General features: G+C 53.9%; 10 protein-coding genes across 10 annotated transcripts; 5 read left to right on the top strand and 5 right to left on the bottom strand.

Moving 5' to 3' along the window:
* Window positions 1–278: 278 nt before the first annotated feature.
* On the bottom strand, window positions 279–2225 carry J4E79_002627 (uncharacterized protein; the record flags this gene model as incomplete). The annotated part of the gene is made up of 4 exons (XM_049351525.1): window positions 279–666; window positions 715–1882; window positions 1978–2016; window positions 2171–2225. 4 exons carry the CDS (start codon window positions 2223–2225, stop codon window positions 279–281), a joined length of 1650 nt encoding a protein of 549 aa, XP_049214163.1.
* Window positions 2226–5070: 2845 nt separating this feature from the next.
* On the top strand, window positions 5071–5481 carry J4E79_002626 (uncharacterized protein; the record flags this gene model as incomplete). Its single annotated transcript, XM_049351524.1, has 1 exon — window positions 5071–5481. The coding sequence occupies one exon, from the start codon at window positions 5071–5073 to the stop codon at window positions 5479–5481; it is 411 nt and encodes a 136-aa protein (XP_049214162.1).
* An 867-nt stretch (window positions 5482–6348) lies between these two features.
* On the bottom strand, window positions 6349–7876 carry J4E79_002625 (uncharacterized protein; the record flags this gene model as incomplete). The annotated part of the gene is made up of 2 exons (XM_049351523.1): window positions 6349–7793; window positions 7855–7876. 2 exons carry the CDS (start codon window positions 7874–7876, stop codon window positions 6349–6351), a joined length of 1467 nt encoding a protein of 488 aa, XP_049214161.1.
* Window positions 7877–10114: 2238 nt separating this feature from the next.
* J4E79_002624 (uncharacterized protein) lies at window positions 10115–11398 on the bottom strand (the record flags this gene model as incomplete). The annotated part of the gene is made up of 1 exon (XM_049351522.1): window positions 10115–11398. The coding sequence occupies one exon, from the start codon at window positions 11396–11398 to the stop codon at window positions 10115–10117; it is 1284 nt and encodes a 427-aa protein (XP_049214160.1).
* Window positions 11399–11794: 396 nt separating this feature from the next.
* On the bottom strand, window positions 11795–13549 carry J4E79_002623 (uncharacterized protein; the record flags this gene model as incomplete). Its single annotated transcript, XM_049351521.1, has 1 exon — window positions 11795–13549. The coding sequence occupies one exon, from the start codon at window positions 13547–13549 to the stop codon at window positions 11795–11797; it is 1755 nt and encodes a 584-aa protein (XP_049214159.1).
* Window positions 13550–13877: 328 nt separating this feature from the next.
* J4E79_002622 (uncharacterized protein) lies at window positions 13878–14892 on the top strand (the record flags this gene model as incomplete). Its single annotated transcript, XM_049351520.1, has 4 exons — window positions 13878–13884; window positions 14095–14189; window positions 14242–14454; window positions 14506–14892. 4 exons carry the CDS (start codon window positions 13878–13880, stop codon window positions 14890–14892), a joined length of 702 nt encoding a protein of 233 aa, XP_049214158.1.
* A 1154-nt stretch (window positions 14893–16046) lies between these two features.
* Window positions 16047–16890, top strand: J4E79_002621 (uncharacterized protein; the record flags this gene model as incomplete). Its single annotated transcript, XM_049351519.1, has 4 exons — window positions 16047–16059; window positions 16154–16385; window positions 16465–16630; window positions 16762–16890. 4 exons carry the CDS (start codon window positions 16047–16049, stop codon window positions 16888–16890), a joined length of 540 nt encoding a protein of 179 aa, XP_049214157.1.
* Window positions 16891–19056: 2166 nt separating this feature from the next.
* J4E79_002620 (uncharacterized protein) lies at window positions 19057–19734 on the top strand (the record flags this gene model as incomplete). Its single annotated transcript, XM_049351518.1, has 3 exons — window positions 19057–19101; window positions 19291–19464; window positions 19516–19734. 3 exons carry the CDS (start codon window positions 19057–19059, stop codon window positions 19732–19734), a joined length of 438 nt encoding a protein of 145 aa, XP_049214156.1.
* Window positions 19735–20054: 320 nt separating this feature from the next.
* On the top strand, window positions 20055–21745 carry J4E79_002619 (uncharacterized protein; the record flags this gene model as incomplete). The annotated part of the gene is made up of 2 exons (XM_049351517.1): window positions 20055–20306; window positions 20489–21745. The coding sequence occupies 2 exons, from the start codon at window positions 20055–20057 to the stop codon at window positions 21743–21745; spliced, it is 1509 nt and encodes a 502-aa protein (XP_049214155.1).
* A 64-nt stretch (window positions 21746–21809) lies between these two features.
* On the bottom strand, window positions 21810–23109 carry J4E79_002618 (uncharacterized protein; the record flags this gene model as incomplete). The annotated part of the gene is made up of 2 exons (XM_049351516.1): window positions 21810–22775; window positions 22828–23109. The coding sequence occupies 2 exons, from the start codon at window positions 23107–23109 to the stop codon at window positions 21810–21812; spliced, it is 1248 nt and encodes a 415-aa protein (XP_049214154.1).
* Window positions 23110–23801: the final 692 nt, after the last annotated feature.

The raw sequence follows: 23801 nt of genomic DNA, 5'->3' as shown, positions 1-23801 counted from the left end.
TGCAATCCCCTGGGTGTGAGGATGCAATAATGACGTAACGCCAAGCGCCGTCCATGCGTTGTGACAGAGACGACGATGCGTCAAGGAGTAGGAGAGGAAGGAGAAGGTTGGGTAGATTACAAGGTCGTACGGGTAGAGCATCGTGATCGTCGGAGCTGCGCATGCCCCACGCTTTGCGTCATTGCCATGATGCAGAGTCATGACAATGGCGGTGTACACGTGTAACATGGTCAGGGAGCTTGTTTACTCCCAGTTACCTGACAACGTGAGTGACTGTCTCAGTACTTTGAAGGATACCGCCCGTTCTCTTGATCGTCGGGGCTGGAGTTCCTTTGGGGTTGGTATACGAACCGGTTCATCATCTGGCCTTGCTGCATCGGCATCATGTGTACGCCGTTGGGTTGCATCTGGGCGATGCCATATGGGTTTTGATGGCTAATATCGCTGCCGAGGAAGTTGTTCATAGCGGCGCCATGGAGGCCCTGAGCCTGCGACACTGGGCAGTCCTTGTGAGCTAGAAGAAGAGTCTTGAGGTTGACAATCTCTTCGCGAAGCTGAGTGACGGTAGCAGAGAGCGCGTCGTTCTCTGTACTAAAAAGTTCGACTTTAGCTTGGAGATTGGCCAACCATTGCTTCTTGCGCTGTCGGCACTTGAGGGCAGCGACCCTGATACACGTTAGTAGCTTGAAGTTGGGATGGAGAGAAAAGACATACCTATTGCGCTCGAGGAAGTTCTTGCGCTTCTCCTCGTCGGTCATCTTGCGGCCCTTGCTGTCGTACTCCTCCTCCTTGATGTTGTTCTCGTCATCAGAGTCGCCGTCGTCCATGTCGTCGCCCATGGGCTGGTTGGCGTTGCTCTTCTTTCTTGAGTTCTTGGGGCCGTCTTCAGCTTTGCGCTTGTTTCCGGCAGCTTGTTTGCCATTAGCGGCGCCCTTCTTCGCACGTGACCGTGTACCAGTCTTGTTTTGCTCACTCTGGCCGCTCTCTGAGAAGTCACCGGTCTCTGCAGATTGAACGCTGTTGATGGAACCCTTGGTGTCACGGCGGCCATGGTTGGCGTTGACGGGTTGGACGGGCATGTGCCCGGCATTCATCGATTGCTGTTGGGGAGCCATCGAGTAGGGTGGCTGGTTGTTGCGTGCAGCGCCGTTTTGGCTGGCAAAGGACAGCAGGTCGTTAGCGGCACTGCTGACGTCATGGTTTGGATATGGCTCGTTCTGGGCGCGCTGTTGTGGCTGCTGCGCCTGCTGGTAGTTGTTGTTAGGGCGGTCCATTCCTGCGGTCGCGGCTTCGGGCTGCGACGTGGGCGCGTTGGAGGTGGCTTTGTTGTTGTTAGCTTGGTGTTGAGCAGCGGCGCGCAGAGCAGACTGCTGGAAGTCGGCAGTACCAGGTGTCACGCCAGCACTTTGGAGATTGAAGATGGCTTGGGTGTTCGGGCTAGGAGCTGGGAACATGGAACCACCGCCGCCAGGAGTAAGGCCGGTGCGGAGAGAGGATTCGTTCGGGGTTGGGAAGCCTCGGAATGACTCGCTAAAATAATCTGTCTGTCCAGTCGGCCCGCTCAGCATAGCAGGGCTCAAGGGTCCTGCGCGTAAGCCCTGCCACCCCGGTGTGATGCCCGGTAGGGGTGATGGTGACGTAATGTTCGCAACGGGTGGAAGAATAGGTCGGCCTCCAGGTGTCTGCAGGTTGCCAGACTCGCCGCCAAAGGACTGCTCGAAGACGTTTGGCTCGAGAGAGAAGGGGTTGTGGACGGTGTTGAAGTAGTCGGGAGTATCGCCAGTGGTCGAGGGCGCAGGCTTTGGTGGAGGTGCCAACGGCTGGGCATTGGTGGTCGCGGGTTTGGCAGCGTCTGCGTTGGTGGCCGCTTCCGTGGTCGCAGCTGGCGGTGGGTTAGCATCGTGTGCTGGTGGACGACGAGATGGATGCAAAGCGACAGTTGACAGCCGACGGTGATGTTGGGACGGGACTACTTACGCTGTACCTTGGGCGACGACTCGGCCTTTACTGGCTCAGCTGATCACAATGTTAGTAATGCTTGCATGTGCGATGATGTGACGGCGAGGATGACGACGATGCATACGCGCGCGACGCAGGCAGGGAAAGGGGAGGTGTGGGAAGCAGCAGCGGTGAGGGCGTCACGGGGCAGCAGCGACGGGGGCATACACACCTTCAGTCTTGGTGACGGTAGGAAGAGATGTTTTGCTGTCCTTGGGAGAGGACATCTTGGAGGACGGGGAGGAGGTTCGAGCGGTTTGGGTTGCGGCTGCCATACTTTGGGGTGGTGACGTAGGGGTGGTGTCCTGGTCGATCGCTTGTGGTACCGGGCCTTGACCTCTCTTCGCTCGCTCGCTCACACGCACGCGATTCGGCTTCTCTCGACGGTTTTGGGCGCACACGGGCGACTCGAGCACAATAGCACCTGTGCTGTTCGGCGGAGCTGTCAGCGCACGGAATTACAGGTGCAGGCACGATGCGACGGGCTGGGTGCAGGCAGACGACGGGCGCAAAGGGCTGTCGCAGACGCTGGGAACGTGGCAAAGTCGGCAGCGCAGATAACAACAGCGGCGGCAGCGGCAGGGCAGGGCAGGGCGACACGACTACGTACCTCAGCAAAAGGAATCGAGCGCGGCAGATGCGGGGTCGAGCCGTCTCAATCCGCTGAATATCGATATTGTTGACCGCCGGCTCTGTCGTCGCAAAGCTGGTGTCTGCTTGTCAAAACCAATAGTGACGTCAAGCCCCTGTGGTGACGCTCGCAGCCGTCGCAGTCTCTAGACCTACACGCGCGCTGACTCTGCACGACTCTAGGCAATCCGGGGCTGTGGAAGCGCGTGATGGATGTTCCTGATCTCAATGAGGCTCAAACCGGCGTTGACGGGGATTGTGCTCGTGGTGACGATGACAGTGAGGCGTTCGGCGATGAGGTCAGAGGACAGGACGAGCGAGCAATTTCTGGGAGTGACGCAGCTGTGCCAAGCGCATAACGTGATTTCTTGGGTTCGTAATCAAACCCGGCCGCTAGTCCGCTCTGAGGGCCAATCACTGCAGCCGAGGCCCCACCGCCTTCGCTGGTCCGCCGATCCGCAGCCCCTTTTGGCTCGCCTGCCACGAGACGCTTTCCGGCACTGGTCCCGTCGAAGCACCCCAGCCTTCCATTCACTGCAAGGACTATTCCCGCCCACCGCATTTTCCTCTCCACCAGCACGCTGCGATAAGACACACGTAGGAAGTTGATAATGCATCGTTCACAATGACAGCATCGACGCCTGCTACCACTCCCATCCCTGCCTCTCCACCCGCAGGGAAGGAACCTCGAAGCTACTGGAGCCGACACTCTGCAACGGCCAGCGGATCTGATTCTGCCAGGTGCCGGTCCCGTTCCAGACCTCGATTCACGCATGTTTCGCCGATCTACATCGTCTACTCGCATCGGCAAAGTACCAGCCCTCGCGCGGACTTCGCAACCGCTGTCCCAATCACACCATGCCAAAGTTTCATCGCCTTCTTTTTCCCGATGCTCATCGAGATCGTGATGTCGATGTTGTTTAATGCAACAAGCGTGGAATGCAGGAGTCGGATGTTTGGCATTCTGTAATCAACAAGTGGGTGGCAGGGCGATGCCAGCCTCCACACCCTAAAGACGTATCACGAACGTTAGGGACGACGGCTTTCCGCTTCCCCGTACCTTCCTGCTTCTTGCTGCTTGGCCGCATGGGTCTGGCTCATGCGACGACCAACTATCCGCACGTAGCGCATGAGCGTGCAGCAGGTGTAGAGCAAAGCTTAATTGTGACGTAGTTATTGACCTTTGATCTCCACTGGCGCACAACACTGCTGTAGAGCCATCTAGTCTCGCCAGACTTGCAGACTGAGGGTTACACATCTGCTTCTTCCCCATCAGACAGGTGTTTTGCCTAGCTTTCATTTGAAACTCACACTATTGGTGATGCTTTTGATCGCTACTACGACACCAATCGGATCCAACTCCATCTACACCGGAGCATGCTTTTACTTCCAACAACACATGAAATTTGATAGCTCATGATATTGTCAAATAGATTTGAATACCCTGATAGCTCGGGGTAAAGCTGAAACGGCATGGAGGAATGAGCAACATTGATCGAAGGCAAATCAACTTCGAAATTCATGACAGGTCGATGTGGAAGGGGTCTTCTTTTCTGTTGACTGGAGACAAGTAAAGAGAAAGGTATTTCTGGAAACACATGAAGCAAAAGCCAAACATAACTTGCTTCAGCTAAACATCGACGCACGAGATGTACAGCTTTGCAAGGTATGATTTAGCATACAATACACAATCTTTTCCTCTTTCCATAAACAGATGATGTCGAAGAATCGCCACACAACAACTAAGATGCTCGGGGTGCATCTTTCCGAACATCCCCCTTTCTAATCCATCTTAATGTTACTTCACCTAGGCATCTCTATGCAGGTGCTGTATCGGCTCTATAAACTGTAAGCCTCCGCTAGAACTTACACAATGATGTAGCAACAAAATAGAGAAGAAATCCGTAACACCATTTACCTCAACTCACACATTAGGGAGAGAGTGAGACGGCTATATAGTAACAAATACCCGACTACCTAGGTATGTGCACAGAGATAGAAGAAGAAGTACGTAATTCAACTGACCAAGGGGTAGAGCAGGTCTTTTGTTTGGTCAATGCGAATTGCATATGAGCCACCAAAGTAGACTTTACACATCAGCAAGATAATAATGAAATCTTCGCGTCGGGACGTCGTCGAGTTTAGGTACGCGGCGTCCGGCGCGTAGTACAGCATCGGGGAGCTCCGAAGTGGGCTGGAGGGGTAGCTACCGCGTACAACAGCAGGAAGGTACCGCAGATCTGTCTTCGCGCGATTATCATATCTACACTCACAAACACTCTTTCTGTTTAACCTTCCCAGGTCTAGACATCATTGACCACACGGCCTTACCTCACAAACACTACGCGCACACCCGCACACCTTTACAACCGCATGTCCACCACGCACCGCATCACCGCCCTCACAAACCACCTCTCCCCACCCACAACCTCCACCGCAAAGATGTCGACCCCCGAAAAGAAACCCCCAATAACCTGCCACGTCCTCGACACAACCCTCGGGCGCCCCGGCCCCAACATCCCCGTAACCCTCACCCTGCACCCCACAACCACCACGAGCACCGCCTCGACCCCCAAATTCAGCGGCCTCACAAACGGCGACGGCCGCGTAACCACCTGGACACCCAGCACGCCCTTCTCCTCCGCGAGTCTGGAAGAAGTGTTTGCGCAAGAGGGTGATCAAAAGTACAGTTTGACATTTGATACTGAGCGCTTCTTTGGGGAGAGGGGGGTTAAGACTTTCTTCCCGGAGGTGGAGGTGAAGTTTCTTGTGAGGCAGGAGGCCAAGGGCGAGCATTATCATGTGCCGGTGTTGTTGGGGCCGTTTGGGTATACGACGTATCGGGGGAGTTGAGGGCATTGAATGTATGGATAGGTGGGGAGGGGTCGGAATGGAATGAAATAGACGGAGAGGAGGAATAGGTTGGAAGCCAAGTTAATTACATCTTGACTGTTTGTCAATCTCGAGTCCAGGACATTGGTGTCACTATTCTGTCTTCGAGGTACAGCGGGAACCTGCATTCAGTGTGCTTCCATCTCCCCACGGTTGGGCAGCACAAAGTGCGACAGTGTACATGAGAAGAGATTCGCGTAGAACACGCGCACCAATACTCTGGGTCGATTCGTCTCACAGTGCGGCTACGACACGGCTGTCTGTGCACTCGATTGATGCCAGTGCTATATCTAGAACACGTTGAAACCCGCAAGGAGTCCAAGCTCCATTGCGTCTCTCTACACTCACGTCACTCAAGCACCACGTACAAGTTCAATGATGATGGTGATGTGGTATCAATTCTTCATTCGTACCTATCACCCCTCTCATCCCAGCCCATCCATATCACCCAGCTTCGGGCGCTCACTGGATCGCTCGCTCGCTCAGCGCTCGAATACATACATACAGGAATATAAAAACCGTGCGGTGGTCATCGCACCACGTCCGTCAGAGCTAGACGTTGAGTTGAGAAGATCAGAATCAGATCATGACAGAATAAAAGATGCTTGGATATCAATGAACGAAAAAACACGGAAAGTGTGACTAATGCATCCGAGATGCCAGATCTCGGCCGTCGTAATGCCTAGATCCAGAGAAGAGAAGTGGAAAGGAAATGGTGTGAGTGCCGCAGTGGCTGGATATCTTCGCAGATGTAACATAGATGGTGCCCAGTTCGCTGAAGCTGGGTAAAGTAGACGCCTTTGAAATCAGCGATGTAGAATTCATCATTTACAACCCGCTCTTGTGGTTGTCGGAGAACGGGCTCTGGTCCCTTCTGTTGGAGACGGTGCTGCCGCGTTTTGACGCTGATGACTCCTCTACGATGGGCGTCATCGGTGTGCGAAGGCCGAGCGAGGTATCGTATGAAGTGATGCGGGAAGACATGATGGGTCGCGGTGGTTCGAGTGACGAGCTATCTGCGAAAGGACTTCGGTCCATGGTAGGCGTGCCGTCCCGGGAATCAGGGTATGGTGAGCCGCGGTCGCTGCCCGAGTTGCTACGAAGTAGTGTTTGTCGTGCGCGTACGTGGTCATCGTCGGATTCGTCCCCAGAGTCGGATGCTAAGCTTCCTCTTCGTGCACGCGAGTGGGCAGCACCGTCATCCGATGAGGCGGTAGAGTAGCCGGTGAGTGGGCGCGCAGAGGGTACGAGGACTTCGGGTGTGTTGACGAGTGTTCGGTCTGCGCTTGTTGTCGAGTTGGATGAGCTCTTGGGTGGTGTGATGTCGGAGCTCCTCTTCTTAGTGATGTTGAGGGCACGGACAGGGCCAAGTTGTGCGGTGCTTCGGACGGAGTTTGCGGGGCTGATGCCAGGCATGTGAATGCGGATGGGCTTCACGGTGTGCTTGGGGTCGATTGAAGGTACAGGTGGTGTCTCCATGCTGGGTGTCTCTGCCGGGCTGTTGGTCGCAGTCGACTTGACGCTGACGACAGCTGCCTTGCCGCGTACGATGGTCTGAGCTGGGAGAGGAGATACAATGGCGTTTTGCCGGTACATGGTCGATGCAACGCTGCCTCTTTGGGCGAGACTGGGAGCGATGCTTGTGCGGCCGGCGGTGCTGGCAGACATCATGGAGTCGCGGAAGTCGGGAACGAAGAAGTGCTGGTCGGCGGTCGAGTACGGGGTGCTCATGCCAGACGAAGGCGACATGGCAGGAATCGGAGGCACGGGAGGGACGAGCAGGTCGGGCGATCCGGGGCCTGAGCGGTTCGTGACGCCGGGGATGTAGGCGATCTGGATGATGTTGGAGGCGCGGGTGAGGACGGACGAGGCCATCGAGGCAACGGTGTGTGTGGACGCGCGCGCGCTCCGCCGTGACTGGAAGTCGTTCTCGGCCTTCTCTTGCGCCGTCATGTCGACATCCTGCCATTCGCTGCGCTGGGACATGGGCCGCCTCTTTCCCTTCAGGCAGTACTTCCATACGATGAATGTGAGAATGGCGATGAAGGCGATTCCGCCGATGACTCCTCCGGCAATAGCACCGACGTTTGGCTTGCTAGCAGGAGCATCGCCTGCCGTGGGGTCGGGCTGGCAGCCGACGGAGGCGCACTGGTCGCATGTTCGTGAGTTCTGGACGCAGACCTCGTTGGCTCTGCACTTGATGCCCTCGCAGGACAGTGCAGCCGTCTCACATGCGACGCATCGCTTTTCTATCCGGAAGACATTCTCAGCGTCTGGCATCGTGTTAGCGGGCTGTCATATGCAGTCACGTCGCTGCAGGGTCGCAGATCGTACCTCTGAGCGCACGGATGGACATGGCAACGGTGGATGGGGTGGTTAGGGGATCAGCAACCCCAGGTGAAGAAGCAACGAGGGCCAGCTGTCAGCTATGGGCGCACCCGGTGGTGTGCGACGCGGATCGTGAAGGTGTTGTACGGCGGAAATAGCACGGTGCGACGGTTTTGAGCGGTTCGAGTGCCTGGCGACGGGGACAAAGAAAGCAGGCGAGAATAGGCGGCGCTACGGAGAATGGGAAGGTGCGAAGGGTGGCGGGCGAAGTCTTGTACGGCGGCGCGAAGGGTGGTAACGAGTGACTGGGGACAAAGGCGACGCAACAAAGAAGCAACAGCGGTGATGCGGCGCAAAGGTGGTGAGGAACCTGAGGACGAGGGCGCAGTAGCGTGGTCAGACGGGCGTGGCTCTTGGGTGTTGGGGCGCCGGCTGGGGTGGGCCGCGCGTGTTTCGTCAAGGCGAGCTGGGGCCTGAGGGTGAGGTGTGCCGACGGGCGACAATGTCGATGGGCACGCGAAAATGTCCGAAACGCTCTTTCTTTTTGTCGCTGCCTCAGAGCTGCGATCGTCGTGCACTCGACCTGGCCGTTGCGGAGGGGGAGACTGTTACAGACACTGTTGCTGCTCTCTTTGAAGCACCTGACTGGGGACCGACGCCACGGCCGCTCTGGGCCAAGCGGCCCTCGTGTGCATAACCTTAATCTATTTATTGCAGCCTCAACCGGGCGACCGAACGCCTCCAGCTGCCTAACCACCAGCGCCCATATCACGGCCTCGCCCGGCCTCATCTATTCACATTCCGCGCATCGCTTTCTTTCATCTGCTCTCGCACGCTGTTGCACAGATTTGCACTCATCTGCTGCCGGCGCTGACCGGGACTTGCTGACCTCAGGTACGGGATCCAGCCGCTAGCAGAGCCTCCCGCGACCTCATTGGCCCTTCGCTCTTGGGTAAATAGTCAATTGCGCGTCTAGATTCATCTCTCCGCAGCGGCCAATATATCGAGCATCCACCTTATCTCCCACCACGTGCAGCCTCCTTCACCCATCCGTACTACTGGATACTACTCCCAACTGCTTACCCATTCACGGCGACACCTCCAACTCCGCGCAAGCCACTTCAAGCCTCAGGCTACATGTATCCGATTCCTCGCACAGAATCATGTCAGCCAAGCTCCACGCACCTGCAACACTCCTCTGGTCCAGCACCTGCCAGGTCCAACAGCCGCAGGTATCGCACCAGCACGACTGCTGCCCGCCTGATGTGCCAGGCACACTGGCTGCCCTCCTAACATGCATGCGAAACACGACGAACCACGGCCGACCATATTTACCCTTTTCTGTGGGGTTAACCCGCATCCGCCCTTTCATTTCCCCAACCCAGCCACTCACAACAGGGCCTGTGAAACTTTTGTACCACCATCCGCTGTTATCGCGATGGGTGTATTATGGGGTCTCCCTTGCGCTACCCATCGCTGATTATCTCCCGCTGCTGATCCAAAAGTCGAGACCGTGGCTTGGTGACACTGCGCGCTCACTGGCAGGTTTGCCGTTGCTGACATCCGAGATTTGCCAGACTCTGATATAGGTGTCGAGTAATAACATTCGCAAGAAGCAATCACTACATCAATTTCTCAACCCCTAATCAGAGCTCGATACCGACCACACATCCTCGGCCGTCTTCTCGTTGATAATCTCGCAGTATAGTGGAGGTCCTTTTTGTCTTACTTCACTCTCCAACAACCGCATAACCTCGGCTGAAGCTCCGCCCTCGGGTGACATCTTACAGTGTAGCAGAAGTTACTTTTCGGACTACTTCATGCTTCACAGGGTCCTGAGCTCAACGGAATTCCGATCTGACCCACCCGTGATGACGGACGAGGCGGTCCGCCACCGGTACACTTGAAACGGCTATCTACCCGTGGTCAAAGACTATCACGTCCATTCGCTGTCCGAGGGGTATGACCCCTCCGGCGGTCACTATTGCCACTGTTCTTCTGTTGCCCTGTGAGCATCGAGTACGATGCCATTCACCATCCAGCAGCAAGCCTTGCGTTTCAGTGTCAATGATAGACCCCGTGGATTAACGATCGTAGCCGGAAATAAGCTGCACGAATGAGTTAAAGTGTTGGCTGAGCACGCGGATGTTATTTGTACATGGCAAAGCACGCACGCTATTTAAGGACCACATACACCCCGAAAGATGTTTTGCAGCGCGGACGGAGGTTATATAGTGCATGGTGTACTTTCCTCTATAGCCGCATCTCACACGCTCAACCCAACAAACGGATATGCAAGAGCGCCTAGACTCCACGACGAGTCTGCTGCTTTCGTCTTGTACTGATCTAGAGCATCAGACAAATGTCCTCGCCAATCGTTCCCAGCAAAGCTCTGCACCTGCAGCTCATTCATCCAAACCCTGCGCCTAGAATCGGAAATCAAATAGCCCAGATGCAAATGATCCACCCGCGGCAGCACGTCCTCCTCTTTAGCAACGCGGCTCAAAATGTGCCACCACGTGTTATAGGGATCTGAATTCATGATGAACCTCAGACTCAACGATCTCAGCGTATTCTCTGCCGGCTGCAGGAGCGTAAGGAGGTCGTCGCCGTTCATGATCCGCATAACGGAAAGTTTACACTCTTCCAACTTTTCGAACCGACAATGCCGTGCCATTTCCCCAAACACATCCATTTCCAAGATGCTGTAACAGCTCAGTTCCAAGTTCCTCACATTCCGTGCTTTAGCCAGGAAGCGTACCACGAACGGCGCGCGTGTAGTGTCTATCTCGAAGCCCGAGACTGAAGAGCGTAGATCCCGGAGGTGCAGTTGCAGTGTATCCAGCTTCTCGAACGCGTGATCGAAGTAGCGGAGCGAAGGACCCAGCGTTTCCAGCTTGCCGATACTGACTGCGCCGAAGGCTTTGTCGCTGTCTACCTGAATGCGTCGAACCAGCACTTTGGATTCCGCAATCGCAGCCATGGTGGAGACAAATGGCCGCGACATCTCTTGCTGGCTGCTCTTGCAATACCGAGTACAGAACTTTGCGTATTTCTCGTGCATGCCTTCGTACGCAAATGTGATGGAGTCCAGACGTTCCAGTCTTTCGAAAATAGTCACCAGGCTTTTGCGATCGAATCTTGTTTCGCTGAAGAACTTGGCTATTTCTTCTGACACCGTGTAATCGGCGATATATTGTGCTTCGAGATCGCGGGTAGCTGATGCGGTACCATATGGCGTAGCAATGCCCTGTGTTTCTGCGATACGTATTTGTGCTTGCCAAAGATGGATTGAGTGGCGAGGTGTGGCGTCGACAATGAGGTGTTGGATGGCGTTGCCGAAATGTTGGTGCGATGTTATTTCCAGTAATATGGAAAAGGCGGATTGGGTCCATTGGAGGGTGTGTTTGCGGAAGAAACGGTCTTTGAATACATGGGAGATTTGTTTGCTCAGAGATGGGCTGGTGAGGCGGAGTGAACGACTGTTTGGGAGGTCCAGGTAGGTGGTTATGTGCTCGATTAATTCCGTGGGCAGGCGTGACAATGCCATTGCTCTCAGTGCTATTTCCGACGATGATCTATGGGACGGATGTTGATAAGATGAATGAGGCAATCACCAAACGTCTGTGGAGGCAAAGAGGCGGGGAACCTGCTGCATGTTGACGATGCACTAACCGATTCCGGTATCGTACATGCATTATTCGGGAAGGCACGATGGACTGCGCATGCTTAATCTCATTCGTCTTGTATTTTGTTCTGCCGAGTACCACTAGTATCGACTTTCCACAAAAATGCTTCCTTGCGACCGTTTTGATATGTACAGTTGTGGCAGTAAAGGTAGCTCTTTCAGACCTGCAGGTAACCACTGCAAAGACGAAAAGAAGAGGATTGGTAATGCCTTGTGAACTCCATCCATTGCTCCTATTTCCAACTCCTAATCACCATTCTAATCGCTATCGCTATCACTATCACTATCGCTGCCGCTGTCACTGTCGCTGCTTCCCGATTCGCTGCTAGAGCTGCTGGCGCTCTTGGCAGAAGTCGCGTTGTCTGATCCGGAATCCGAGTCGCTGCCGTCATCAGAGTCGGAGTCTGAACTGTCCGAGTCGCTGCTGTCCGAACTGCTCTCATCGCTCGACACTTCTGTCCTGCGCTTCCGCTTTCGTGCAACGGGCTTCGCTGGCTCCACATGCTCCATCAAAGGGTTGATGTTAGATCTTGGAGTCACTGCTGGCAGTACGGGCTCAGCGCGACCCAAAGCATTCAGGAGCGCCTCAGCTCGTCGCCTTTGCAGACGTCGAATGAACCCGGCACTGTACTCGTGTTCTCCGAGGTCTGTGATGTCGCCTTCTGTCTTTCTCCTCTTCCGCTCCTTGAGGATGCGCTCCTGTTCTGCGTCCTCCCGCGCGACCTTCTTGGCTTCCGCGTCATTCATTTGGGCGTCTTGCTCGTCGATGTCTTTCACTGTTGCCCTGCAACGTTCGCGCAAGCGTTCGATCACGCCAGCTCCTTGGAGACCAGCAATGTATTCAACTAGGGCCTCGGAATGCTCGTTAGGGATGCGAAAGATGTTTAGGGCGTTATCAACAACGTCGTTTTGTTTCGCTTTGTTGAACTTCCAGTTGTCGCGATCGTAGTGGTACTGCCTGAGATAGGCAATGTATACCGAAGGATCCTTCTTCTTTCCCTTTGGCGCAGTGGCGGGCGCAGGTGTGGATTTTGCCTCCGCAGGCTTCGACGTAGGCTTCGGTGCTGCTTGTGGTGTCGGCTTCGGCTGCGGTTTCGACTTCTCTTCCGGTTCAGCGTCTGGGGTCTTCGGACTGGTGGCTTCTTTGGGTTCTGCTTCTGTCGCTGGTTTCTTGTCTAGTTGTCCGTTCCTCCTCGCCGCCTTCTGCTCCTCGGCAATGATTGAATGGAGTACAAAGTTGGAGACTTCGGGTGGCTGGGAGACGGGTCCAGTTCCCTTCTGTTCGGCAACCCAGGCTTTGAAATAATCCTGGCCGGTATTCCCGTCGGACCGTTTGGTATCGGGGGTGAATGCGACTGATTTCCTCACGTCTGTCAGTGGGGGTGAATCAGAGGGCTCCTTGCGGCTGGATTTCTTGGGGAGCTTTTGTGGTGTTGTGGCTGCGGCTGGGTTGGCGTGGTCCAACTCAGTGGAGGCAAGTAAAGTTGGACGTGCTGTCGCGTACGCTGGCTCGTGAGGGGGGTGAGTGGAGCTTGGCTTGGGACGCGTCTTGGGCTGAGAATCACCCTCTTTTTCTTCTCTCCGGCGTTTGGCTGGCTTCTCTTTCTTCTTTCGATAATTCGGATCTCCTCCTTTGAACGGCTTGTTTGTTGCTGGAGCCTGTGCCGTGGGAGCCTCTGGCTCGACATCAAAAGTCACGACTGGAAATTCGGAACTAGTAGCTCTCTTGACGTCGCTTTCCGTGGTCTCAACCCGACTCTTCTTGGCATCCTGTTGATGATCCTCAGCTGCCTCATGTTGGTGTTTCCGTTTGCCAAGCTTTGAGGATTCGCCATTTACGGCATGCTTCTGGGATGGCAAAGATTGCGCACGATAGTCTGTAGTTGTTTGGTGGATCGATGGTGTTTTACGTTCAGGTACGGCGTCTCCGGACTCGGCCTCTTCTTCGTGCCTCAGTTTGAGCCCTAGCCGTCTCCAAGCCGGGATGTAGCCCGGTTCAAACACATTAGCCATGATCAGATGCGGAATATGGATATCTGTATCAAAGAGTTAAATCGCATCGCGCATGACCGAATCAGCTGGAGTAGAGCGTCCTGTCAGGAGAGAAAGGTCGAATGAGAGGTCGCAGGCAGAGAATTTCGGGGCTGATCTAGGAAGGCACAGACCAAGTGACGGCGATCCCAAAGCTCCAGGCCACAAGCAACGCGTGTAGTGACAGCCAACGCCGACAACCTCGCCTTCAATCCCCAGACCGCGTCCACCGAGCTTACGCAAATCTCCGGAACCCGTTGCTGCAGCTGAAGCCGCCAATTACAAATACACAGATCCACCACCGCCCATCATGTCTGGTGCGTCGAAGCTATAACCTGGTGTTTGCCGCATACATGCTAACAGGGACCTCGTCATACAGGAAGCGCAGGCTACGACAGACACATTACCATATTCTCGGACCAAGGTCGTCTATACCAAGTTGGTAGGCATCCCGAGCTATCTACGCCGCCCGAGCAACGATAGACCCCGCGACTTCCTGGAGGAGCCACGACTAACACAACATGCAGAGTATGCATTCAAGGCGATTACGGCAGCAAACATCACATCATTGGGCGTGCGGGGAAAGGACTGCGCAGTAGTCATCTCGCAGAAGAAGGTGCCGGTACGTATGGCAAGCACGACGGGCTGCACGAGGTACTGACGTATGTACACAGGACAAGCTCATCGACCCCTCCTCCGTATCCCACATCTTCCGCCTGTCGCCCTCGGTCGGCTGTGTCATGACCGGATCCATCGCCGATGCGAGAGCCTCCGTGAGCAGAGCGCGGGGTGAGGCTGCCGAGTTCCGCTACAAGTACGGCTACGAGATGCCCTGCGACGTACTGGCAAAGAGGATAGCCAACATCAGCCAGGTCTACACACAGCGCGTAAGTGGCGATGCGTGAAGAGAGTGCGACTGGATGCTAAGCAACGTGCAGGCTTATATGCGACCGCTCGGTGTGGCCACCACCCTCGTCTCCCTCGACTCTGAATTCGGCCCCCAACTCTACAAGTGCGATCCAGCTGGCTACTACGTAGGCTACAAGGCAACAGCCTCTGGGCCCAAGACGCAGGAGGCGCTCAACTTCCTCGAGAAGAAGCTGAAGAACAAGGAGCATGCTGAGGGCAACTGGGAGGAGGTTGTCGAGCTGGCCATCACCGCCTTGAGCACCGTCCTGTCGGTCGACTTCAAGAAGAACGAATTGGAGATTGGCATCGTAGGAGGCCCCAAGACCAATGGCCAGGAGGGCACAGACTCCGCCTTCAGGGCGCTCACCGAAGAGGAAATTGATGAACGACTACAGTCAATCGCAGACAAGGACTAAGGAAGGAGGACTGGCCGTGGAGCTGGAACGGCATGTGGGTCGCTGAGGTATGACTGAGACGAACCATGACGATAACAACAGATAGCATGATACGACCTCTCAGACGTCAAAAGTGCTCCAGCAGCACCATGAATGAAGACGTTAGACTATACTCTCCTGCATAAGCGCAACTGTGACGAAGCGGCCGGTCCTGGGACAAGAAACATGTGGTGAGTTCAGCCATGACTCCACTTGGTCTCGCCCATGACACCAGATTCCCATACTGCCTCAGCTGCAACGGTCTGCAATAACTCGCGAACTGCTCCATCGACGTCATGCTACTGGCTCCTAGTCGTCGGAGTGCCCAGCACAGCCGTCGCGTGGCTGACCGTGGCTTACCGTGGCTTTCGCGAGCGTTGTTCGACTTTGCGCGCACGTCAACCCTACGCGGGCACGCACTTCCAGGTTCATACTCAGCGGACTACCACGCGAAGACCGCACCACTAATTATAAGCATCGTCCAATCAGAGCGGATGCTGCGGCTGAGATACACAGCTTGGCCTTGATGCCTTACCCGATGCAGCCTACCAGGGCTGGCTCGCTAAACTACTTCGCTCGATGTGGCGCTTTTAGGGCTGCTGAAAAGGTCCAGCACAACGCTGCTCATTCCAGCTGGAGAGCAAACGTAGCGGAGCATCGAAAAATAGGCATGGTTAGATGCAGACGCACGGTTCCTGCATGTTTGGCTATCCCGTTGTAGTGGAGACTGGTACTGACGGTGATGCTACTATGCCGATTCTCACACCTCCTCACAAGCCTCGAGCTGCCGAATGCAAGGTCCTGAGTGGTCTACCAGGCCAGGGCCCTAGTACAGCTGGGAGCTACTCACGTTCCCAGAGTGGGACGTCCTTATGGTAGCGGCGGGAGCAGCCCTGCACGCATGGCTATTCCTACCCTACGCTATCGAGAGCCTTGCTCATGAACACTACCACCACCATCATCATCGTGGATACATGTCTTCTACATGCTATTTAATACTCGCCACGCCGCCTCAATTCACTGCCCATCCACACCAGCAAGCCTAGTTCTCTTCTGCTATCTACGACTTACTTCTTATTAGCCACTTCATCAATCTGTCGCCAGTCGATCTTCATTTAAAAAAATCAGAAGCCACCATGTCTGACGGTCGTAAGGCTCTCCCTGCTCCAGCAAAATAATTCTATCCTCCCAACTTCCCCACTTCATTCGACCATTCAAAACACAAAGGCTGACTTACATATAGTCAATGATGCCCGTGCCATGCGCATTGCAGAGATCATGACCGACTTCCGCAACCTACAACACTACCTCGTCCAGTTACGCGCCACTCCCACAGCAGAAGAGTATTACCTTGAGGGTTACTCTCTGCTACGACAATGCACCAGCGAGGCACAGGCCATCCTACAGACACCCTTTTCTGGCAGTGCCAGTACGGGTTCAGGGGATCCGGAGGCAGAGAAGCAACAACTGAGAAAGTAGGCAACTTCCTCCTGCCTGTTCCCCTCATGAAGGACTGCAGCAGCCAGCACGAAAGAGGAGTCTGACGAGTTCTAGCATCATCACAGACGCCGCTGTGCGACGCTTCCAATGCCAACGCGCTTACCTACGAGCCCACGCTGGCCTGCGGTGGATGAACGCCCGCAACAGCGTCTTGCGTGGCCAGAGGCCCAACGCGAGCCATCTGGGTGCACTCCAGCAGGCTGACGCTACAATGAGAAACGTACGTTGAATGTGCCATTGCCCTATTCCACTCCGAGATTGGAGGAGAGGGATTCAGAAGCGACGAGAAGCACCAGGCTGGGAAGATTGCATGCTAGCTCACTAAGTTCTAAACTGACTATCGGACTACAGGAACTCCTCGCAATCAGCGATGCCTATGTCGAGAACACGCTGCGCGCCGCAGACGCCTCGCAGGGCAAGTGGCTGAATGAAGATCCTTCGCTGGCACAGATCCAACAGATACTTATGACTCGACGATGAGCATTTACGATCCAACAACACCGCCCGGAGCTCTCCATCAGATTGAGAATATTACCGCCATCCTACGAATACGCCCACTCCCACATCATACCGCAGCGGATTCGTCCCTCCGTTCTTCATCGTTTCCCCGCACACGTCTGCTCCGGCGAGTCTCTATTGGCAAGACATGCCTACACATCGCGATTCATTGTTCAGGCTTTTTGAATACTACTCTTCTAGTGCTGGTCACACGGTTTGGGAAGCACATACACTTTGTTTCTTTGGGGTAGCCCTGGATGATAGCCTACTTTAGCGTTAGCGTTGGCGTCGGCGTCTTGAATCATTTCGGTGCATGGGACATGTTCCGCTCTTTTGGAAGGCATAAGCGACCGGTCGGCAGATAGGCATGAGAAGTGATGGCAAAGCATGGCAAAAGCACAGCGAAGTTCGGGTAAAGTTGACCCAGGAACAGTTGTTCGGGCGTTTCCTCTATTCTTCTTCTCGCTTTTTTGTCAATTGCGGCTTTTAGGCTGTATCCCCATGTCCTAGTTCCTTCTTGAGTTGTTACCTTTCTTTCGTCTTCTTTTCTTCTTTTCATGTCAATAATTCTAGTCACTATTGGTATTTCAAGCACGTCAACACCATCTCATGAACACGAAGACGCACACAAGCCTGTTACTAACCAACCACTCATCAAGAAACGAATGTGGGACCTGGAGCGATATGGGCATCTCGAACTAACTGCCTTTAGCGTCGTGCACTAGCTTTCAGCTTGACAGGCACATGGCCAGATCGAACTCGCACCGTCGAATCCCACACTGCGGAGCCGACCGATTATGCAAGTGGATGCAATGCACCAGGGCTTTTACCAAACGGTTGTTCGTAAGGCAGATACCTTAGCGTGGAATCAACCCTATGGACGTCATACACTAGGCAGGGCTGAGTGAGGAGTAATGGAGGCTCTAGCAGTAGCATGGACATGTGCCAATGTGCTTCCTCGCGAATCACAATGCAACGCAGCCTCTCCAAGACCCAACCCCATGGCGCAAAATTAGCAACTTGAAACTTTCCATCGATCGCACAACACGGCCACCATCACACAATATCACGCGCAATCATGCATCGCCCAGCATCAAATCCCACATTCCCCGTTCCATGCATTCGGCATCGCCTTAACAGACCAGGATTACATCCCAGGACAGCTCGCTTACGCCATCTTCCCGCGCACTTGGCCTGATTGCGGCCTAGGGGATCGTCGGAGTTCCCGAAGTTGGCGGGCTTAGCGTGCGAAGCCACGCTTCGGTACCAGTACCGGACGAATATCATGTGCGATGAGTGTCGTGGGATCGATGCACGATGGCTAGTTGCAGATGGCTACAGGGCGGGGTGCAGTGCAGAAGGTCTTGACGGGAGGTAGGGCGAGGTTCTGGCGCGGTCGCAGAAGGTGGCGTGGAATGCTGAGTGCGATGGGTCGCGATTGGGTAGGCTTGGGGGGTTTGCATTTGATGATGACGCGTCATTTTTATCTTACGGCTTCGTCGTATGAGATGCTCTCAGCAGTTGAATCAATAGTCGTGGGCTTTTGCCTCTATTTCCATGAGTTGCGCAGGCGACAAACGTATAGCCTGAGGCATACACGAAGAAGAGAATGCGTTGTCGATTCACAATAGGGCCCTGATCCTGCTTCAGGCTGGGTTTTGAAGTCATGCTTTGTTTAGTGAAATAATCGTGACAGCTTCGAGGTAGCCCATGGTCAGCACGAAAGTCTGAGACAATAACAGCATAGCCACAAAAGGTGTAGACGCTGCTATGGCATCGCGTAGTGCACCTTTAACTAGAATCTTCGTCGTCTTATTCACAGATGTACCGAAAGCATCGCGTAATCAAAGCTAATTAAACGTAATATACTCGCTTCCTTCTTGCTAAGACTGTTGATGCTCTTAGACAGCATGCTAGTTCTATGTGCCTCCTTACTTTGTCTTCACGAACGCCCAATCTTCGTTCTGATCAATATGTCAGCTTCTCAAGAGTGTTTTGTATGCAAGCGCTATTCTGCATTCCTTACTCTGTTATTCGAATCAGAGCGACAACCGTAATACAATCTGGCAATAGAAAACGACTACGCAAAACAAGCGACGACGCTTATTGAACGTGCGCTCCGTCTCCTACACCAACTCCTGAATCACCATGCCGCTCTGTTCTCGTCCAGCGACTCCCTCAAAGAAATGCTGGGTATCGCTACAACGACCCTCGATCAGCTCCAGGGGATAGCCGGGTCCAACTCAACACTAAAGGAAACACGAAGGCATCCCACGAACGCGACATCCTCTCTTCCTCCGCAGCCATCCAAGGAAACACCTAAAACCATCAAGCAGGATAACTCGAACCCGACATTCAATTCTGAGTTGTCGGACTTTTAAGGGAGACGTACTCCGACTCAAGAAGAAGTACCAGAAGTTGCGCGCAAACATCGAGACGCACAAGGACAACATCAAGGCCATTAAAGACGGCATGCCCAACAAGAAGACCCCCAACAAGATGCTTCAAAAGGTGAAGGAACTCGCTAACTGCGTCGAGCGCCAGAATGCTCGCAAGGTAAACACACATTAAAAGTTGATTACAACCAGTCTCGCTAACGATCGGCAGTTAACCTCGCAAGCGATGCTCGAGGTCCTAGAGAACGACGTCGAAGCCTGCGATGTTGACTTCCAAGCCACTGCTGGTCCCCTGTGGACCGAGCTTGGAGAGCTGTGCAAAGCCGCGGAGAAGAACGACAAGGCTGCAACCGAGATCGGTTTCAGACAGCTCTTCCCGAGATTCCCGAGCTGGCAGTTAACCTACCGACTACGTCGACAACTGCCCTAACCTTTGGCGCATCAAGTCAAGCGCATCCGTATCGACTACAGGGAATTATGGGCAGCATTTATTCAGCACTCTTACTAATGCTGGGAGTATTCGTGCATCTGTTAATCCTTTGAGGTTATCCAGCTTGATCGCCGGAAGCAGTCAATTCAAGCTTCCCCAACCGCCTGCGACATCATAAACAACCCTGAAGGATACATGGAGCCTAGCCAAGGTAACAAACAGTCTTCGTCAAAGGCTGGAGAAGATACAGATTGGGATCGCATGCGGGTGTCGCCACATAATCTACCCGGGGAGTATTCAGTGTTAGTTAACCCATCGCCATGCTTCCGCCAGACTTCAAGCGGAGGAACCCGCTCAGGGTGCGACCTTTCCAAGACTTCGATGACGCCGCCCCACCACCATCCAATGCCCGAAACAGGGTCTTGAACATGGTCCATGAGACTGGAGGGTTTAACCCAACTTGGAGGCGAAAGAAGGTTGAGGAATACATCGCCCCTAAAGGAGATGACGAACAGAAGCCTTCGAAGAGGAAGCGCAGGAACAAGAACAAGAAGACGAAGGAGGCAAAGGACGTGAGTCCCGCACTTCTGAAAAGTCAGTATGACTTGCTGTGGAGTTTGATACAGGAAGGGCTTCGGGTTGGATCAGATGATCACACAACGGAGTCGGGGATGGATTTTGCAACACCATCGGAGCTTACCAATGCGAAAGAGCCCATCGTTCTCGACCCACATCAACGCCATGCTATCCATAGGGCCTCGAGAGATTGCAGGCAGGCCATCATGAAACCATTGTGGCATACGGCATGGATATTGGCAAGACGCTGGTAGCCGTAGGATTGTACGCCGTCTTGAAGCAAGACTTCGCCATGCATGGGCTTGATTGGTCCTTGATTGACAAGACAACTTTGGACGAAGGGCATGATTCGCATGAGTTTGACCGCAAAGTGAGCATACAAGGAGGGTTTCTGATCGTTGTCCAAGTCGATCTCATTCCCTTATGGGAGAAGGAGCTCCAGGTGCACTTGGAAAACCCTCCAAGTGTCATTGTATACCATGGACACCAGTCGTGGTACCACTCCACAGCGCATACTGCAGACGAGCTTGCCGCAGTTGATGTGGTAATAACATCCTATGAGACGTTACGGTCAGATTACGAAGATGCCATGGCCGCTGCAGCGTCGCACGAAGACTTCTTCAAGACACCGGTTCTCGCACGTTCCCCCACCATGGTCATATACTGGAGGGGCCAAATCTTGGACGAGGCACATAAGATCGCAAACGACAAGACTGGTGTCAACAAGGCTGTAAATCGCGTTCGACCGTTGATGCGTCTGCCACTTACGGGTACGCCATTCCTCAACGATTACACAGATATCCAGTCCCAGCTGTCGCTGATCAAGCTCGCGCCCTGCGACGATCCGAACTTTTTCGCTTCTCTTTTCCTGTTACATTCTGCGGCCAACCCATTCGTATACCGCACGTTGTCGGGCAAACTCAACAGCGTGCTCTCTCTGGTACTCAAGTTATACTCTCTCCAGCTAGATCACGGAAACATTTTTTATGGCGAGACGGTTGCTTCCGAGATCGATGCGGAATATGTTCGACATGACCACGAATTGGAAAGCTGGGAGAGAGACGCGCAAGAGAACGTTAAACAACCGTGGCTTCCAAGGTTGGGACCTGGGAGCCGGGCGAGGGTGAGCGGCAATAGCGGCGAAGATATTCTCAAGCTCATCATCTTCGCCAGAGTAGCGGCTGTGCACCCCGAATATGCTGACACGGGTCACGGAGAGAACGGAATTGTCAAGGTCGATTATCAGGAACTCGATGATGGTGCAGTAGAAGGCCTCCCCCTGGGCGAGATTTCGAAGTTGCAGGTGCTCAAGCGTGGCGTGGGTCAATGCGGCAATGACGTCATGGCTAGCGGACCTTGCGACGCGTTCGTTTTGATCACGCACTCTCTCCAACTCTACCTAAGTATCTTACAGTCCAGGTTTCGTTCAAACTAGCCGTTTTTAAACATCCTGAATTAAACCCCCATGCTCTATTGACATGTGTAGTTGATCGCTGTGCTCAGCTTGACTTGCCAACAGCTCTTATCCTACCGCCCCAAAACCACAGCACAGCACTTGCTGGTAATCCCAAACCAATCGAGGCGAAACCCAATGCGCTGTTACCCCAACCATATCCCAGACTGTTGTACATGTCGGGCGCAAAAACCGGAAAGACAAATGCGAGGCCATACGAAACAGAACGAATTGCTGCACCAGAGGAAGCTGCGAACTGGCCAAACTCCTCAATCTGGTATGCGATGCTTGCTTGGTTCACGATGAAGCTACCCAGCGTGAAGATAACAACACCGAAATCGACCATCACCCAGTGGAGTGTGCGCTCGGCCGACCACCCATACCAGAAGAGACCGGCTGGCATGATGATCATTCCTGGAACCATGTAGGGGATGCGGAACTCAGGCACGCCTTTTCCATCAGTCCGTTTAGCTTGTCTTCGATACGACCAGTCCATGATGCGGCCGCCCAGTTGACCACATAGGGTCGAGCCTATTGCAACCGAGAGATAATGTAAGCTGCCGACAAGCTCAGATTGACCGTATTTGTCGATCCACAGCGACGCGTAAGTAGCGAGCATGAGTGTATAGACGGCAAAAGACAACGTCGCGGTCAGTGAGATAAGCCAGGTGATAGGCCTTGTCATAAAGATGCGGATTGGACGCAGGAGGTTCTGCGCAATGCGAGCACGCTCAGCTTTGGTGGTTGGGACGTTACCACCCTCGGCTAAGGCTTTGCGACGGAGCAAGACTGGTGTGTATGATTCGCGAATCAAGAAGAATCCAACGATTAGGACTACTGCGTTGAAAGCACTCATGATCCAAAAGACCCACGACCAATGGAGGGAATGGGTAACAAGACCACCGATGATTGGTCCGAGAGCAGGACCAAGGAAGGGCAGTAGCGTCACCATGGCCAGGGATTTGCCGCGTTCGTTCTCGCCATACATATCTGCCATGACTGGTCCATTGAGCTGCGGATAATTAGTCATTGTCATGTCGGCGTTAATAAGTCTTATCACTTACCGTTACGCCCACACTCGCACCAGCTCCGGTCATAAACCTCCCAACGATCATCAAGCCAGTGTTCCTTCCCACAGGACAAAGTGTGTTCCAGGCCACGTACCAAGCGTTACATATCAGCCAGATTGGCTTCCTTCCCCATATCTCACTGGCGCTTGCGATTAAGAACGGCGCGATGCCCATGCCAAGGAAGTATACCGACATGGTTATCTGTGCAGTAGAAGCGCTGATGGTGAGATCGGAAGCGATGGCAGGAAGCGACGGTGCAATCATGCTTGCAGACATTATGGGTATCAGCTGGCCGAAAGAGAATATAATTCCCATGGTGATCTTGCGTGAAGCTTGCCAGTTGTAAGGATCGGAGGTGTCCGTGGGTGACGCCCATGTTGACTAATTTGTTAGCAAGAATTGATCAAAGTAAGACATTAACATACTCCGTATTCATTCTTCAACCGCACCAGGCGGTCGTTAATATCGTCAGTGGTCCAAGACGTTATCTCCGGGTCTTCCCCGTCACGGGCTCGATGCTCAGTTTTGAGTATGCCCGGTGCCGGACCACCAACAATCCCATCGACAGCTTTCTCAGGGTCTTTGGAATGACACATATGTATGAATATCGTCAGCGAGAATTGCATATATCCAATAAACCGTGACGCGCTTTGCGTACAGTATATACGATGTTCGCTCGGAGTTCGGATCTGGGCTCTTATCAGATCGGAATGAGCCCAGGCCCCCCATCCCGATTGTTGCCTAGCAGGATCTGATAAAGTGTCAGTCCTCCATGCCGCCGCTGATGCTCTGACCTTCCTATTCCAGTTAGAACGAGGCTGGCAGTGATATGTGTTTACTAGTGGCCCTTGTATTAGCCACTTAGGTGGTTGATAGACTCAGATTCGGATACATCTATGGACGATGTCTCCGGCCTCTACCTTGTCCATCCCTCAAGAACGAATCATCCCTCAAGAAATTGGCCGCGT

Source organism: Alternaria viburni (assembly GCF_023758015.1).
Source record: "Alternaria viburni strain BMP 2772 chromosome Unknown scaffold_4, whole genome shotgun sequence".
Taxonomy (NCBI): Eukaryota; Fungi; Ascomycota; class Dothideomycetes; order Pleosporales; family Pleosporaceae; genus Alternaria; species Alternaria viburni.
The sequence above is the reverse complement of the archived record's forward strand: the minus strand, read 5'-3'. Positions and strand labels throughout refer to the sequence as shown.